This window comes from Alosa pseudoharengus, unplaced genomic scaffold (assembly GCF_046254945.1).
Source record: "Alosa pseudoharengus isolate Yale_2024_CS ecotype anadromous, Long Island Sound unplaced genomic scaffold, YU_APseudo_1.1 YU_APseudo_1.1_scf_1, whole genome shotgun sequence".
Classification (NCBI taxonomy): Eukaryota; Metazoa; Chordata; class Actinopteri; order Clupeiformes; family Clupeidae; genus Alosa; species Alosa pseudoharengus.
The window spans coordinates 24,703,832-24,721,487 of NW_027468564.1; the positions used below are offsets into that span (position 1 = coordinate 24,703,832).

Sequence of the window (17,656 nt, forward strand, 5' to 3'; positions counted from 1 at the left end):
CAGTGGACAGCTGGTGTGACCCCAGAGCTTCAGGAGGGCGCCAGGCCGTCCACTGCTGTGCTGATCCTTTGCACAGTGGGCCTGCTGGCCGTGGTCATGGTGTGTGGGCTGGCCCACAGACTGAGGGGGAGGAAGTCAAAAGGTACACAGACCTACATGTATCATCTCTCTCCATCACACACACACATACACACGCATGCACACACACACACACATGCACACACATGCACACAAGCACGAATGCACACGCACACACACACACACACACACACACACACACACACACACACACACAAAGACACACAGTAAGCAAGAGATATAAGAGCTATGCAATTACTTGTTAAAAACTCATAGATACAGAGAAACAACCTTTTCTCTCTCTCTTTCCCTCTCTCTTTCTCTCTCTCTCTCTCTCACACACACACAGCTGCTGCTGGATATAATTGTTCACTAATTGCAACGGCTGTGTGTGTGTGTGTGTGTGTGTGTGTGTGTGTGTGTGTTACGAGAGTTTGTACACTTGTGAAAATGTGTGTGTATGTGTGTGCGTGTGTGTGTGTGTGCAGCAACAATGAATAGCTCTAATTTGGGGAGCCTTAAATAGAAGCCTAGTTTCCTGTGCTGTAATCACCTGCTTGTTTAGTCAGGCCTGAGGTTACAGTCTCAGAATAACTCAGTAGGCCCACTGATGAATTGAGTTTGTGCACATCACATATCTGGACCCCCACACCAAGTGAAAATGCAATTACTGTAACAGCACTCTTCTTGGTGATATTAATTGGTCTCTTCTTGAATCTGTTACAGGAAACATCCCACCTACCCTTCGAAACAGAAGCCTGTCAGAGGATGTAAGACAGCTATTTTTATACATGCACTTTCAATTTAGAAAACCACAGAAACGTCACCTCTGGCTAAAGTGATAACTGTTCTGCACTATACATAGCTATTGTAAGAGTGTGAGAAAGGTCACAACAGAAAACAGTCCACTAGACAATGGCAGGGGCGTCACTAGACTTCAGACATTACTGGGCCACGTGCCCCTTAGCCAACATATGAAAAAATAAAGAGATGCGTTGGCAATGTCAACGGGTAGCCAGGAATCTGGATGTTTGAATGCGTCAATGGCTTTGCTGAACGGCAGGCCCATAGAGTGAACTTCAAAGGGTGAGTTACTGGTTTATTTTTGTCATGGAGTTAAATCAACAGGGATAATTGTGTTGGCGTTGTTGGGTTTGAAAATAGGGCCGGTGTGTTGCAAATACCAGGGCCGTTTTTTGATCACAGTCCATCACTGGATATTTTACTTTTATAACAGACTTAAGTTTGCTAGCTTGTTAATCACCAACTACAGCAAGATCTTACCTCCCTCACCATCATCTGTCCTTACTGATTCCCTGACTCTGCTTCCCAATCTTCCAAAGAATTGCCTTATATCCATCTACAAAAGGAATCCAATAATGTTTTAGTTAGGTAAGAGATAATGCCCGACGAGGTGTCCATTATCAGAAATAAATGGACGACGCGGAGGCGTGAAACGTCCGACGCGAAGCAGAGCGGTGTAGTAGGCCTAGCCTATATCACTTTTTAAACTACACCCTTTTCAATCTAGACCATGGTATAAGATCATCGGTTCCAGTTTTAGCCTCATTGTGTTACCACAAAGTGCTTACCCTTCTCAATTTTAAACTGACCTCAGTTTTGCACGTCTACGGAACCTGGTGTCATTGCCTGCTGCTATAGTAGAATGCACGCATTTTGATTCTATTGAGGTTAAAACAATCTTACTGCATTTTAAAGTGGAAAAACATCCACTCTTTATATGATAAATTATCAATTATATGAATGCACTGCCCCCTTTGTTTTGTTTTTTAAAGTTGAGCGTAATATTTTTACTTGGGCAAAGCTTATGAATAATGGGGCACGTGCCCCAGTAAAAAGGGTCTAGTGACGCCCCTGGTTATTATGGCATGCAGTTGACAAATTGTAAAACCATTACAGTAGACCCATCTGTCTGTCATTGAGGATAGGAAAGAGAGATTAAAAAATGTAGGGATAGATACAAAATAATAATGGAAATGTTTTTGTTTTTATTGCCAGACTAGTACAAAACATTCAAACATTCAAGTCTTTTTTTATGCCAAACCCTTCTTCTCACCCCCATGCACCTTCACCCACTCCCTCTCCATGTAATGGATATTTAAATGCCTACAGAACAGCCTGCATCAGACTCTGTCTCTCTCTGTCTCTCTCTGCCTCTCTCTCTCTCTCATTGTAAATGACCAGCTTGTAAGATCTGTTTAAATATCTGAGACAAAACAAGACACTGACATCTAGTGGCTGATGTGAATATCAGACATTTAAAGATAGCTGGAAAGATACTTTATTCATCCCGTGGGCAATGTAGGCATCCAGTAGCTTATATAACACATGCAGGATAAGATCAGCAGATAATGATAAAAAATTACAGTTGTGAGAATCAGCTATGGCAGCTATGGCAAAACATATACATGTACATCAAAAATGGTAATGCTTCAAAGAAGGCACATCTGTATGGTGAAGTGCTTAACTCTTAAAGGTTTGGGTTTTTCAAAATTTTAACATAAGATTCCGTTCCGCAACAATTGAAGGTTCTAAAATTTTATGTTGAATTCAATGAACCCAGATATTCTTTAGAACGTTCAATTTCCAACATTCCCATCACACTGGTGTGATGGGTTAATAGGGGATTTAGTATGAAACCACTTATGTATTATGTGTTTGTTTGTTTTCCCCACCATCATTGTTTATAGCTCCTCTAGTGCTATAAAAGGTGGTGGTGGTGGCAATTCAATTGTTGAATGTAAAATGTTCATTTTATTATTTTCACTTAGCCTTGTTATCATCAGACAGAATTCAAATAAGCATAACATGATATTGTAATACATACTGTATTATTACAGTATTGTATTAATTATATACAGTATTATCACAATACATACTGTATAATTGTGATATAACATCCTCTAGCCTTATGACTATGAGATGACTGTAATATAACATCCTCTAGCCTAATGACTATGAGATGCCTGTATATAATGACTATGAGATGACTATATAAATGTGATATAACATCCTCTAGCCTAATGACTATGAGATGACTATATAAATGTGATATAACATCCTCTAGCCTAATGACTATGAGATGACTGTATATAATTGTGATATAACATCCTCTAGCCTAATATAATTGTGATATAACATCCTCTAGCCTAATGACTATGAGATGACTGTATATAATTGTGATATAACATCCTCTAGCCTAATGACTATGAGATGACTGAGGAGCCAGAGAGCGTCCCAGCGTCCAGGGAGTCGGTCAGCACCCTCTACTGCCTTGCAGACCAGCCTCACCAACCCTCAGTGACCACCACTGGCAGGCCATTCAGGAAAAACCTGGAGCCGCCCATCTACTTTAACTCCGAGGAAGACCCTGCTTTTCCCATTTACGCCAATGAAACAGCCTGAAGAGACTACAATCCCCAAAATGCACTATTCCAGTGTGTAGAGCTCTGCTGTCAATGCATTGATACTGGTGCAAAGTGTGGTGGCTAGTTTCCCATACGATGTTAAGTATTTAATTTTCACTTTATGAATATATGTGTGTGCATTATACATGTAAATCATTTTGTAAATTATATCAATTAAAATACAGAGTACTATTTATGGTATCTAATAATACCTTGATTATGGACTCTTCTGTGACTGCTTAAGAGAATGATGTATTTATTGATTATGAAAAAATCAAAGCAGGGAAGTGGTCTATATTACTGTTGTAAAACTCATTAAGGTGAGGTAATTGAGGTGTTTTTTTGTTCATACTTTAGGCAAGAGCTCAGTAATAACATGTTGTATCAAGTTAATCTGATAAAAAAAAATGAATTTAATTTCCCAACCTGTTTGATCCATAAAATCCATGAGTAAAGATTTAAATATTTGGACTGCCTTTATCACAATAATAAAAAAGACCCTTATTACTGTGAAATATTAGATGAGGACACAATATTCTGGAATCATCATGGGTGCAATTTTCAGTAAAAAAGTGACTTAATGTGCCTGATATTTTTATTGTAGTCTACTCTTGAGATGTTGACCTTAAAATACTCAGTAAGTTAACCCATTACTTAGGCTACCAGTGACCCAGACAGTGGGTAGAATACCATGTTGGAGATTGAGTTCCAAACCACCAACCCTGTGGCTGGATTATGGAAAATAACCCAGCATGGGCTAACATAACCCAATAAATGGTCAAACTGCCACAACCCAGTAATTGGGTGCAGAAATAACCCAGCATTTTTTAGAGTGTACGAGGCCTATTACTACTACTAATAATAATAATGATCACATTCATCATGTTGGTAAGAACAATGTTGGTATTTTACATTTATTTTGTATTACTACTAGCCTACTGCTACTAGGCTACTACTACTAATAATAATAATAAATTACTTAAATCATGTTAATTCCCTGCACCTGTTTTAGACGTCCAAAAAAGTGACCTACACCGACGTCCAAATGTTCAACTACATACTGACGTACAAATGGGGTCATTATTAGACGTCCAAATAGTGGACCTAGTTTGCACGTGGGTGCCAGGCATGGTTCTCATCATGGTTCTCATCATGTTGTAGGCATGTTTCTCATCATGTTCTAGGCTGTTTCTGCACTGTGCTGTAGATGTATGTAATAGCTGACCCCTCCTCTTCAGACGGCCTAATGGGCACAAATGAGAAACAACAGGACAAGTTGCATAAAACATGCAGTAGTCCCAATAAACATGCAACACACACTCACACACAGTCCCAATAAACATGCAACGCACACTCACACAGTCCCAATAAACATGCAACGCACACTCACACACATTAAAACATACAGTAGTCCCAATAAACATGCAACGCACACTCACACACATTAAAACATACAGTAGTCCCAATAAACATGCAACGCACACTCACACACATTAAATAATTCTAAACCGTGCAATGATTTTATTTCCCAACACAATCTCTGAGTTATGTGTAACATTACATTCTTGACATACTAAAGGTCAAGGTTTTGGCCATCCCCTGATGCTGTCAAGAATTGCATTTCCACAAAATCCTATGCAATCCAATGCTATAAGTTATATGTTGAAACTGCGTTGCCTGAAACCCGACCCCACCTGAGCTGGGATGGGTGCTGGGACTGGACTCCACTGTAGATGACCGAGTCCTCCTGGTCAGCATGAGCAGGAGACCTTTAAGAGACACACCAGAACCAAATAAAACTGTATTAGAGAACACAGAACCATGAGGGTGAACACCAGAACCAAATAAAACTATATTTGAGACCACATAAATGTGGGGGTGAACACCAGAACCATATAAAGCCATATTAGAGAACACAGAACCGTTGGAGTGAACACCAGAACCAGAATCCATGTGTCACATTTGGTAATCAACTTTCTCCACACAAGATGGCGGTGACCAGATACTGTTGGTCCAGGCAACCTTGATCTGACCCAACGACATGTACTAGTGTTCCTCCTCATGTCCAACAGGGAGATAGGGTCAGAGACTCACCCCTCTGCAGCTCTGGCCTTCTTGAACTGGACACTGGCATACAGGACGTCATCCTCCTGAGCTCCTGCAGTGTGTCCAGAGCCGTGGGGCTGGATGTTGGAGTAGTGGCCATCATCCTCTGCTCCTCCTGCAGTCTGTGTGGAGCCGTGGGGCTGGATGTTGGAGTAGTGGCCATCATCCTCTGCTCCTCCGGCAGCCTCAGCACTGGGGGGACAGGCAACTCCAGTAGATCCCTGAAAGCCGATGTTGGCATATTGGTCGTCATCCTGATCCTGGAAATATGAAAGATTTGAAGACGGTAAATAACAAACGCTGTAGCTGTGTTGACATTCGGTAAACAAATGAAATTATATCGACAAAAAGTGAATTTAACAAAAATAAAAGCAAGCAAATTAACCAACAGTCTGAATTACCTTTTCATTCCTTGTAACCTCCGTATTTCTTTTCTGACGCCTGCTACAGTGATAACAGCACATGAAATGAAAATGTGATATTTAGTTGTAATAATGAGAGTGTAGCAACTGCATTGTGATGAAAAACAAACCTGATCCAAAGAGCAATGACACAGAGAATAATCAGAAGTACACAAGCTGCTGCCATGGCAATTAGGATGTACATCCTTAGGTTGCTGCCCCCTGCAATTACTAAATGACAATAGAGACAAATTAATGGCAAGACATCTGTGTGTGTGTGTGTGTGTGTGTGTGTGTGTGTGTGTGTGTGTGTGTGTACAGTATGTGTGTGTTTGAGTGTAGGTATGTGTGTGTGTGTGTGTGTGTGTGTGTGTGTGTGTGTACAGTATGTGTGTGTTTGAGTGTAGGTATGTGTGTGTTTGAGTGTAGGTATGTGTGTGTGTGTGTGTGTGTGTGTGTGTGTGTGTGTGTGTACAGTATGTGTGTGTTTGAGTGTAGGTATGTGTGTGTTTGAGTGTAGGTATGTGTGTGTGTGTGTGTGTGTGCACAGTATGTGTGTGTTTGAGTGTAGGTATGTGTGTGTGTGTGTGTGTGTGTGTGTGTACAGTATGTGTGTGTTTGAGTGTAGGTATGTGTGTGTTTGAGTGTAGGTATGTGTGTGTGTGTGTGTGTGTGTGTGTGTGTGTGTGTACCGTATGTGTGTGTTTGAGTGTAGGTATGTGTGTGTGTGTGTGTGTGTGTGTACAGTATGTGTGTGTTTGAGTGTAGGTATGTGTGTGTTTGAGTGTAGGTATGTGTGTGTGTGTGTGTGTGTGTGTGTGTGTGTGTGTGTGTGTGTGTGTGTGTGTGTGTGTGTGTGTGTGTGTGTCTTTCAGAGTGGCAGTGTACAGTATAAGGGAGATGAGGGTGATACCATTCAATAGCAGTGGAGAAGATCTATTAGCACCAATTTCATTCCTGGCCTCACAGTAGTACTCTCCACCGTCCTCATATCTGATGTTAGTGATGTTGTACTGCTGTCCTGATCCTACTGGAGTGGACTCATCCACCTTAAACCAGGTGTAGCTCTCCACTGGTGGATTGGCATCACTGCTGCAGGTCAGAGTCACTGAAGCGCCCTCTAGTGTCTCATTAGAAGGACTTCTAGACACCACAGTGTTCCTTGGTGAATCTAAAATGTCAAAACAGGATGAAGCACAATTGCATGTACTAAACACTGACAAAACATGATTAGACAAAACAAAAGCTAAACAAAAATATTTGTTTCTTTCATCCACTAATCATGTACTGCACTTACATGAAACACTCAGTTCAAACTTTGCGGAATTCTGATGACCAATGTCATTGGTGGCCATACATAAATACAGTCCTTTATCATCCAAAGCAAGCCGATCAAACGTAAATATCGCCCCCTCTCCCACCATCAGGTCTCCAGCTCTACTGCTGTTATACCAGGTGTATTTTGCAGGTGGGTTTGCTTTGCTGCTGCAGGTCAGATTCACCTGTGAACCTTCAACCAACTGAACAGAGGGATCGATATGCACAGTACACTGGCGCCTTAATGCAGGGGCTTACCTGGGCTTCAGCCCAGGGGCCTCGACCAATGAGGGGCCTCCTAATAATAATAATAATGATAATCAATAATAATAAACGGCGTGTCCGTATTCGCGGCGTCATTAGCCTACTCGAGCTAGCCTAAATAATTGAGCACATCATACTGCTCTTACATCCATGCAGAGGCCCCCTTTGTCTTCTCCAATTCTAAAGTGTAACAAAATGTAACAAAACGTAATAAATCCCAACGGGTGTAGAGGAGCTAGAGGAGAGGCTGAAACGGACTGACAAACTTATCATACAAACTCTGGAGATAACGTGGGTAGGATTGAAGCAACGATAAACGAATGACGTGGATTCCTGTAACTGTCCATGAAAACAGAAGGCATAGCAGGTAAATATCGTAGCAAATAGCCTGGAAATGAAACGGCTTTAAAAACATGTATTTCACTTGTCTCATTGGAGTGAACATGGGCTGTGGCGCAAAGAAATGAATTAGTGATCTGCATCTCCGTTTACCAACAGCTACGTTTGTGCTAACCCGTTCGCACATATAATAGTCTATGTTATGTTGTCTCCCTTGTTAACGTGAGATATGTCTCCATGTAGTGTAGTGATAATGCATAAGGTAGCCATGTTCACGTCACACGAGCCAGCTTGTTATAGGCTAAAAGTATTTCTGTCCCTCCCAAACTGCGTTAAACTGGTGTGTTAAGTAGACAGAATTAAAAAAAAACTCCTTGGGAACCCCCCGACACGACAAACACGCACTTTTGAAAATCTTTTAAACGTCCATATGTGTAGCCTACCCATCTTTTAACTTAGCCTACAACATGTGTTGTAAAAGTTCAACGCTTGTTTTCGTGCAGTAGGCTAGCCTTTTTGATAAGCGATGTCATGGGTAGGCTGACGTGATTCGAGGGCATTCTGTTCCTGTTTATGTAAAGGTTTTAGGCTACATAGGCTGAATAATAGGCTACACTGCATATTATTAACCAAAAGCGCACGCTATGTGTCGGGTCAGATCGCGGGCCGGGTATCATTTAGGCCTAATCATAATTCATATTTGCGGTTGGGGGGGGGGGGGGGGGGCTTAAAAAACATATAGCCCAGGGGCCTCGGGTGGTATTAAGGCGCCCCTGGCACAGTAGTCTCTTTTGGGGAATCTGTAAGGGACAGCGTTGATGGGCAGTGAAAATCAGTCAAGCCGTTTTGATATTATAATTGTTTAACAGTTGAGATATTTGGAAGTACAGTAAATATGTTAAGCATATGCATATTGAAAAGTAAATAGCAAAATATACTACTGAACTCACACTGCACATTGAGCATATGTGCTGGCGATGGATGACCCTCATGGCCTCTAACAGCACAGGTGTAGTTGCCCTCATCTTCATATCTGACTGGGTGGAGCTGCAGCTGGTTGTTGGTGATCTGCTTCTCCTCTACAGAACGTCCATCTTTACTCCAGGTGAATGAGTAAGTGCTGCCACCCGGAGGACAGTTGGTGACACGACAGGTGAGAGTCATGTGATCTCCTTCCTTTGTACTCTGGGCACCTTCCACATGCAGCTCTTTCAAAGAGAAACAAATTATAATGAGCACGAATGGGGACAGTGTAAGGCTATTTTGAACATGTTGATACAGTGGTTTGAAAATAGCAATTTATTTTAATGTGTGTGTATGCCCATTGCAATATGCTATACAAAAAGAATGTTTGAACCTGTTATCAACCAACCAAAGACCCCAGGTTGTTTTACAATAACTCAGGAGTATCCCTTTAAGATTGCATGTTAGGTTGAATGCACATGTAATAAAAGCATAAGAAATAATAAAGTAATACATGGTGAAGCAAAGATAAGCAAGCAGCATTTACAGAGAAGCATGGGTAAAAATTTTTGCTATGACTAAAATGCAGCTAATATGATCTGTTTACCTATGACATACAACGTAGCTCCTGGTTTGCCAATCCATCTTTCTCCACTTGCAGTGGCTATAATCCTGCAGTAGTACATGACAGCATCTCCCTTTTCCACATTGTGTATGTTTAGAGTGCAGAGTCCACGCGTTAGGCTCCCACAGTCCACCCTAACTCTGTCTCTGTACCTTGGATCTCGAGCGAGATCAAGTGCGGTTTGTGAATTCTGTATTGTCCAGAAAGCTTCCTGAATAATAAGATGCCCAGGGTATGTGTATGTGCAGGACATGTTCACTGAAGACCCTTCTACAGCGCAGATTTGCAGCTGTGTATAGGTTACATGCCAATAAGTAGCAAAGACACCTAGAATATAAAACAATAATTGGTAAGCATGTTGACTGTTAGGGTTACATCCATTCAAAGCAACACTGATTTTTAAATACATGCTGAATAATTGCGTCTGTTCTGTTTGATTTTGATTATAAATTTAGATTGAAAATCAGTCTTGCTGTCGATTTTGTTCTCTTGTGTTGTGTGCCGTTCCTCTTGGCTCACATGCAAATTATATGCTTTTAATACCAAAATGATTCCTGTGATTAAATTACGATGACATCAAATAAATAATTATGAACATAGTAATACATAATCTCCTAGGTTAAGTGAAAGGGAAGTTTCAGAGGAACAGTGTTAAACGGCATATGGCATCTGACCCGACCTCTCTGTGCTGATATGATATCTCAGAGAAACAGACTCAAGAGAAAGGGGAAGCTGTTTTGCCAAATATGTTTAAGGTCAGTTTTTTTATTCTCTTTCTACCTCCCACCTAACCTGACCCTCGCCAGATGAATTTCGCTCTGCCTACCACCACTTATGTGATGTGAGTGAAGCTAGGCGGAGCTAAGCGGAACGAAATTCATCTGGCGAGGGTCTTCCCAACTTTCATGTTATAAAAGATCAGGATCACAGTATGTTGCAGTATATTACTATTTTTATAATTGTATAAGCCTTTTGACACATTCATGTTATATATTCATTCATTCATTCACTGATTGATATTTAAAGGGACACTAGGCAAGCCTGATGCTTTTTCTCTACGAAACTCCCCCTCGCTCGGTCTGAAGCTCTTTTCCTTTTCTTTGCATCTTCCGTCAAGGGTTTTCGCTGCTTCTTCGCCGGCTCTGCCATTATACACACGTTTGCAACAATCGCTAGCGTTTCGTTAGCCTCCCTCTGTGCTGTGGATGCAGGATGGAAACTGAAACTGCTTCGGTCGCCGGGTACGATACACTGAACTTGCAAACGGGATATTCTTCCTACAGGCAGTAGGGGCGGGCGAGAGAGTCTTCATTCGCCCTGTAATGAGTCATTTAACCATATACAGACTTACGAAGATGAGTAATTAACACGAAAACGTTGCCTGGTGTCCCTTTAAAGCTATTTCCTGTTAAAAGATGTATGTATTGTAAGGAGAAACCATTAACCGTTTCCTTTCTCACAATAAAGTTGAGGATATAACCTGTAACTAACGGTGCCTTGAATTATCAACATTAACAACAAATTGCTGAATGGCATGATAATGAGATACATAGGGCTGGGGTGAGATATGGTCTTTCCACCAATTCACAGTGGTTTTGTAATTTGACCACTACTGTACATTGCATTCTGTAACCTCAGGGGCAATTAGATAGATAGGGCTAGGCTGAGATGCAGTTCACACTGTTGTACTTTTATCCCAATGCATTCTGTTACCTCGGGTGTGTATTTCAACTACATAGTGTAGTGGTAAATTAAGTGATACATTATAGTACACAATAGAAGGCCCATAAATAGTTCTCCCAACAAAACAAGACCAAATATATTTTCTTTAAGGATGTTGACCACTTTGTGTAAGTTAACCAGGCTTTGTCTGAGCCATGTACATAAAGTCATGCCCTGATCTTTTATCTCTCTGCTGATCTGTCTACGAGTAACAGACCCAAGCGAATGAGGAAGTCTCAACTCTCCACTCCACAAATTACTCTTAGATTTGGAATTTCATTCCACTGTCTCCCACCTGCAGATATTCTTGATGACGAGTGTTGCAACACACTCTCTGTTGTTTGATGCATTTTGTCGTTCTAATCATGTCATTTCTGAATGGGATTATATCTGCACCGGTTAAAGGGAAGCATCACACGAAGGAAAGAGGAACCATTTAGTGTTGACTTCTTCATAATAACGTTAAACAAGTGACCTGAAACTAACATCACCTACCTGATATTATGAATATCACAAGCAGAGACACTGATCGCACTGTGAAAAACATCATCCTGTCATCAACTTGCATGCATCTGTAAATGAGATGACACACACGACCGGGTATAAGCATAATTCATCCACTCATATGAGACTATTCAGACTCAGCTCTGTGAGAAAGAGGTATGTCGAGACACAAATGCCAAATGTACACACTATTCCAACTTATCTTTGCTTCTAATTTAAAGCTTTAAAGCTTTGAATTCTGTAGAGAGTCTTACCGTTCTAAGCTGCAATGTTGAGTGTCTGTGTGTCTCTGTCTGATTGAGGAACAGTGTGTGGTTACACTGGGCTGAGAAATTGTTTGACTTTAGTTCTTCTTCTTAACTATCACAGGCATCACAACGTCTGACAAACATGACTCAGTATACAGATAACCCCCCCCAAAAAAAAAAAAATACACACACACACCAGTGGTGTAGCCTAGTTAGCTATAGTGGATGATCAACCCCAAATGTTCATATGTATCCTTGCCTATTTTAAGTGAAAAAAAGTTTTAAAAAAAGTAGACAAATACATTTCTGAAAAGTAATAATTGTCTTTCCTTTGAATATGACATATGGTTTGATGTTAGACAGCTCCCCCTCTGGTGAGTCTGGGGAACTGCAGGAAGAAAGCAAATAATGACAGAGCAAAGGGAAGAACAGAGAAAGAGCAATATTACTTTATTGCAATATTTACATTGCTCATTATCAGCAACCTTTCATCCATTGTTGCAAAGGCACATTCTGTTTAATAATCTGATATCATTTAACTGAGAAAACATTTGAATCGAGAACTCATAAAAATACATTATCTTATATTCATTACTTCTCAGCTGTGACTTACAACCATGTGGAATAACATTCAAGCTATATTGAAGATGAAAACTTAGGTAATAATCAATATAAACTTAGGTGACTTACATTGAGCACTCACGTGTTTTACAATTGATTCAAATGCAATTCAACCAACCATAATCAATTATCAGAACACCCTGTTTTAGAAATATGTGTTGAATCAGGTTGGGTGGTGTTGGGTTCAGACTGCATCAGGTTGGATGGAGCTGGGATTGAGGGTCTGGTAGACTGCTTCAGGTTGGGTGGTGTTGCAGCTGTTCACTTTGTGTTAAGGACACTATTTTCTGCGTCTTTTTAATTCCAACCATGGGTTCTTTGGAGGAAAAACAAGAATGCACACATATCCTGAATTACTTACACCTGTCTTGTCCTAGTTGCTCTTACTCATCCTGGATTGGCGTTAAAATGAAATGTGTTGAGCTAGGATGACCAGACAATGCTAGGTCAAGCCCCGCTTAATCACTTATCTTGGATTTCTTAATTTTGTCTCTCTGAAATACTCCTCTGGTTACATAAAGCAAAGTTTAAAAAAAAGATGGTGTTGCAATTTGACCACAGCACTATTGCAGCATTCTGGAACCTCAGGGGTGTATTTTGTAGTACGTGGTTTGGTAACAAACATGGGTGAATTAAGTCAGAGGAAGTGATCCATTTCCTAATAGAAACACCCTATGGCTTCATACTCCACAACAAATAGCTCTTCTGTTAGGATGTTTAACACTTTCTCTGAGTGAACCAGGCTTCATCGCAGAGCCACGTATATTTGAAGTCCTCCCCTGATCTTATCTATCTGCTGATGTCTAAGAATAACAGACCTAAGCAAATGAGGAAGTCCACTCCTGTCACTACACTTGAATTCTGAATGTCATTTCCCTCGCTCCTATCTGTAGATAAGGATATTCATGATAAAATAACAGAATAATACAACTGAGCTGATGGTAGCCTAGGAGAGGAGAGAGAAAAGATTGTCCTAAGCAACTAACATTAAGGGAAAAGATATTTGCTGAATGTTAAAAAGAAAAGTGTTGGCCCTGGCACAACTGGCTGGGGCACCTGCACCGTATGCCGGCGAGCCAGGTTTGATTCCCACCCTGTGGTCCGTTCCAGATCCCACCTCAGCTCTCTCTCCCACTCGCTTCCTGTTGTTCTCCACTGTCCTATCACAAAAAAAAGAAAAGTGTTCAGAAGCCCCTGAAGAAGCTTACCCTACCTTTAATTTATTCAGTATTGCTTGCCCTACCTTTAATTTATTCAGTATTGCTTACCCTACCTTTAATTTATTCAAATTGGCCTCTACCAAACTATCTGTAATTCATCAGCCAAGCCAGAATGGCTCAAGCAAGTGTCTTTGCCATGCAGTCGAAGTGTGAGGTCACCAAAGCAGTGATGATTACAAAATGTTTCATAAGTATCAACCCCCCCCCCCCACACACACACACACACACACACATACACACAAACACACCCATCCTTACACCTGCTTATATGCATGATCATATGTGTTTGTTGTATGTTTTCTGTCGTTCTAATCATGCCATATCTGAATGGGATTATATTTGCACCAGTTTAAAGGGAAGCAGCACACTAAGGAAAGAGGAACCATAGTGTTAACTTCTTGAAGTGAACTGACACTAACATTACCTACCTGATATTCAGAATATCACAAGCAGAGACGCTGAATCGGCTGCTAAGGACATTATCATGTCATCAATTTGCTCGGCTTTAGTTCTTCTTGCGGTTGACTATCATACCTGTTTCCCAACGTCTGACACATGTGACACAGGATACAGGCTCAGATGCTGCATCTTCTTTTTTCCCCTCACAGTCCCTCAGCACACATTCACTTTTTATGTTGTTTGCATAAAGCACATTGAACTGCCTTGGTATGAAATGTGCTCTATAAATAAAATGTAATAACAAAACTGACCTGCCTTGCCTTTCCTTGTGTTTCTATGATTTGAATGTGCATTATAAAGACTGAGCTCTGAGCTTGTAAAAGTATAAAATAGTCTTGTTTAAAAAAAGTAGACACATTCATTTAAAAAAGGTAATAGTTTGCTCTCCTTCACATATGAAAGATGGTTATATGTTACACAGCTCCCCTTCTAGCCTGGCGAGCCAGACCCACATTAAAACTCACCGTTCGCAGTGCTCAGTCCGAGGGGCGGGATAATCAGTTGTCTTTCAAATTTCCTCTGCACGCAATAGGACTCAATAGGATATTTGTTTTCAAGTAGCAGGGAATTCAAGCCAAACCGTTGCAACTCTGCCATCAATCATTATGTTAAGCCCACCAAACGACTCTATACACGATTTCAATGTCCTGATTAAGTTTCGATTTCTGGAGCTCACAAGCCAACGGAGAGTTGCTAGACTAGCCCTGGCAGCAAATGTAATTTGTGTGCCGCTAGGGGCGCGTCTAGATTTCTAGGCTACTCCCCTTCTGGTGGGTCTGAGGAACTGCAGGAAGACATCGGCACGAAAAGAGATGTGAAGAGCAGAGGAAGAGCGGGATGGGCTCATTGTAACAGTCTTATGAAACTATAGTTTAAAGCAGTAGTCCCCAAACTTTTTCTTCCGAGGGCCAGCTCACTATGCCTGGGTCTAAGAGAGGGCCAGAGACTCGGAGTATATCAACCATAAATAGCTTAGTGCTGTGAACAACAGCAGTCTACCTAAGTTGAATATTCCATTACATTTAATCATAGGCTACTGCAATTTAATACCAGTGCTAGCTGTGTTTATGTTGCCACCATGCCATATCAGTGTAAAGTTGTGAACAAGCAATATCCTATAAATAATTTAAAGTTATCAAACTATGAGAGTTTTATGAAGTGCTGGCAAACACATCTGAAATGACCACCATTCTAACTTTCACTCACCTGATGAGAACTTTGAACTATGAACATTTGAACGTGTGAATAAAAAATAGAAATAATTATCCCAGAAAGTCCCATAAATATGACTTGAATAGAAGTTAGTTAGTTATTAACGAATAATTGATAAACTTTTAGAATTCTTTGAGCACTGATGCAGTCAGCATAGGCCTCTTACATTGTTTGCAGGTAGGCCTACATTTCATTCCGTTTTCGATGGCAAACGCGAAACAGCGCCAAAACAACCACCAGTGGACAAAAAGAGTATTACATGTGTACTGTTAAGACTCGCCATAGAGAATGAATGGGGAAATTACAGAGGTTATAGTTTGACGATGTCGTACTCCCGTGCGGGCCAGATGCTATATACCACGGACATGTTTTGGGGGGCCACCTAAAATGAGTTGGCGGGCCGTATTCGGCCCGCGGGCCGTAGTTTGGGGACCACTGGTTTAAAGTAATTTCCTGTGTATAAGCCACATTGTGTTTACAACTGCTGGACAGTATTTTGGGGGGGGATGTCACCCTTGTATTAACCACAGTGCCCAATAGTCCCAATATTGTGTTCTAATCATACAAAAGAATGAAGAAAAGACATACTGTACATACATTCCCATGTATAACCCGCCTCTGTATATTAACCTCATAGCTGAAGAATTTTTGCAAAATCAATGTATAAACCTTGGTTGATAGTCAGGAAATTACTGTATTGAACATCATCTCAATGAAAGATGGTTAGATGGCAGAGGGCGCCTAACCTGACTCTTGCCAGATGAATTTCGTTCCGCTTAGCTCCGCCTAGCTCCGCCTAGCTTCACTCACATCCATCTGGGACCTCTTCTGTTGAGAGTGATTTCTGCACCCGATTTCATGGTACAGCCAATCAGGACGCAGGGCGGGAATTTTATAGATGTGACATAGCGTAGAAGTGACTGTGAGACTGTTATCAGTGTCACGGGTTGGCTTCGATGTGTGTGGTTGAAGTAGCACGTCAATAGATGACGGACAAGTGGCTTATTCAATCATATGCAAGCATTTTTTTATTAGGCCCAGCCTTCTGAAGCAACACTCCAATGGATTGGTTCCAGATGGATGAGTGAAGCTAGGCGGAACGAAATTCATCTGGCGAGAGTCAGGTTAGAGGGCGCCCCCTCTGGTTGAACATGGGATCTGTGCTCTAGCATCACATAGAGGTAAAGAATGTTCTGAAACTAAATTCTGGACTTTCATTTATCCATTCATTCATTCAACCTTTATTTCCTTTTTAGTTCCTTTAACCTATAAAACAAAAAACAATAAACAATGAACATTCATATTGATAATAACACATATTGAGCCTCCTCCTGATCCATATGTGTGTGTGTCAGAGAGAGAGAGAGTCAATGCTGGTGTTTTATACCATATGAAAATATAATGTATCTTAATTGTTCAGCATTGCAATTTGTCTGACCAAAATGTAAGAACAACAGTTCATGCCAAAGTTTCTCTGAGTACCACTTTTGGGCCCTCAACACCTCTCACCCCGACCACAGACTGTTCACCCCACTCCCCTCGAAAGGCATTAGAGGTCTCTCCACACCCGAACCAGCAGGTTCCCTGCGGCTGTCCCCCTTACTGAACTCTAGCTCTGCACCCCGGTGACAACCAACCAACTAAGGCCCCCCCCCACACACACACACACCACTGCCTCTAGTAAATACATTACTTTCCAGGCTACTCCATGCTAGCCCAGGTCATTAGCCACTATGCTACCACCGTCCCCACCGTCCCCACTAAATGCACTTTACTTGCATTATTTTATAGGCACAAGGATGGTAGCCAGAATATTCATAGCCTTCCCCTCCTTCCCCTTCCCCTTGGATTTACCAATTATTCTGATTGCCATTGGCACTAGTGTGGACAGTTATTGACCCTATGCAAGACATGCAAGTTTTATCACATCATATTTTTTCAGATATGGGTAATCAAGACTGGCCAGAATGTCCTGAAAACAACAAGATATACCATGTGTATAATAGTCCTTACAACGACCAAGATAAGAACTTAAAGCAACAAGATGTAGCATGTGTATTTAGTCCTTACAATGACCAAGATAAGAGCTTAAAAGTAAAGTCAAGTCAAGTCAAGTCATTTATTTATATAGCACATTTAAAAACAACAG

The 17,656-nt window shown here is 41.1% G+C and overlaps 1 protein-coding gene and 1 pseudogene across 3 annotated transcripts; one reads left to right on the forward strand and one right to left on the reverse strand.

The window, feature by feature from the left end:
• Positions 1 to 17,656, forward strand: part of LOC143123348 (uncharacterized) — a 685,973-nt pseudogene that overhangs the window by 364,275 nt on the left and 304,042 nt on the right.
• On the reverse strand, positions 2,068 to 12,108 carry LOC143123433 (protein amalgam-like). Of its 3 annotated transcripts, none has more exons than XM_076284874.1 (10): positions 12,002 to 12,108; positions 11,739 to 11,815; positions 9,504 to 9,848; positions 8,884 to 9,141; positions 6,927 to 7,184; positions 6,145 to 6,244; positions 6,014 to 6,053; positions 5,601 to 5,872; positions 5,201 to 5,275; positions 4,553 to 4,749 (listed from the first exon to the last, which is right to left on the reverse strand). In XM_076284874.1, exons 2-10 carry the CDS (start codon positions 11,809 to 11,811, stop codon positions 4,680 to 4,682), a joined length of 1,491 nt encoding a protein of 496 aa, XP_076140989.1. In that variant the 5' UTR covers positions 11,812 to 11,815; positions 12,002 to 12,108; the 3' UTR covers positions 4,553 to 4,679. The 3 variants fall into 3 exon arrangements, with proteins under 3 accessions (XP_076140969.1, XP_076140989.1, XP_076140978.1); XM_076284863.1 differs by having other exon boundaries at positions 6,014 to 6,056; XM_076284854.1 differs by lacking the exon at positions 6,145 to 6,244 and having other exon boundaries at positions 2,068 to 4,749; positions 6,014 to 6,056.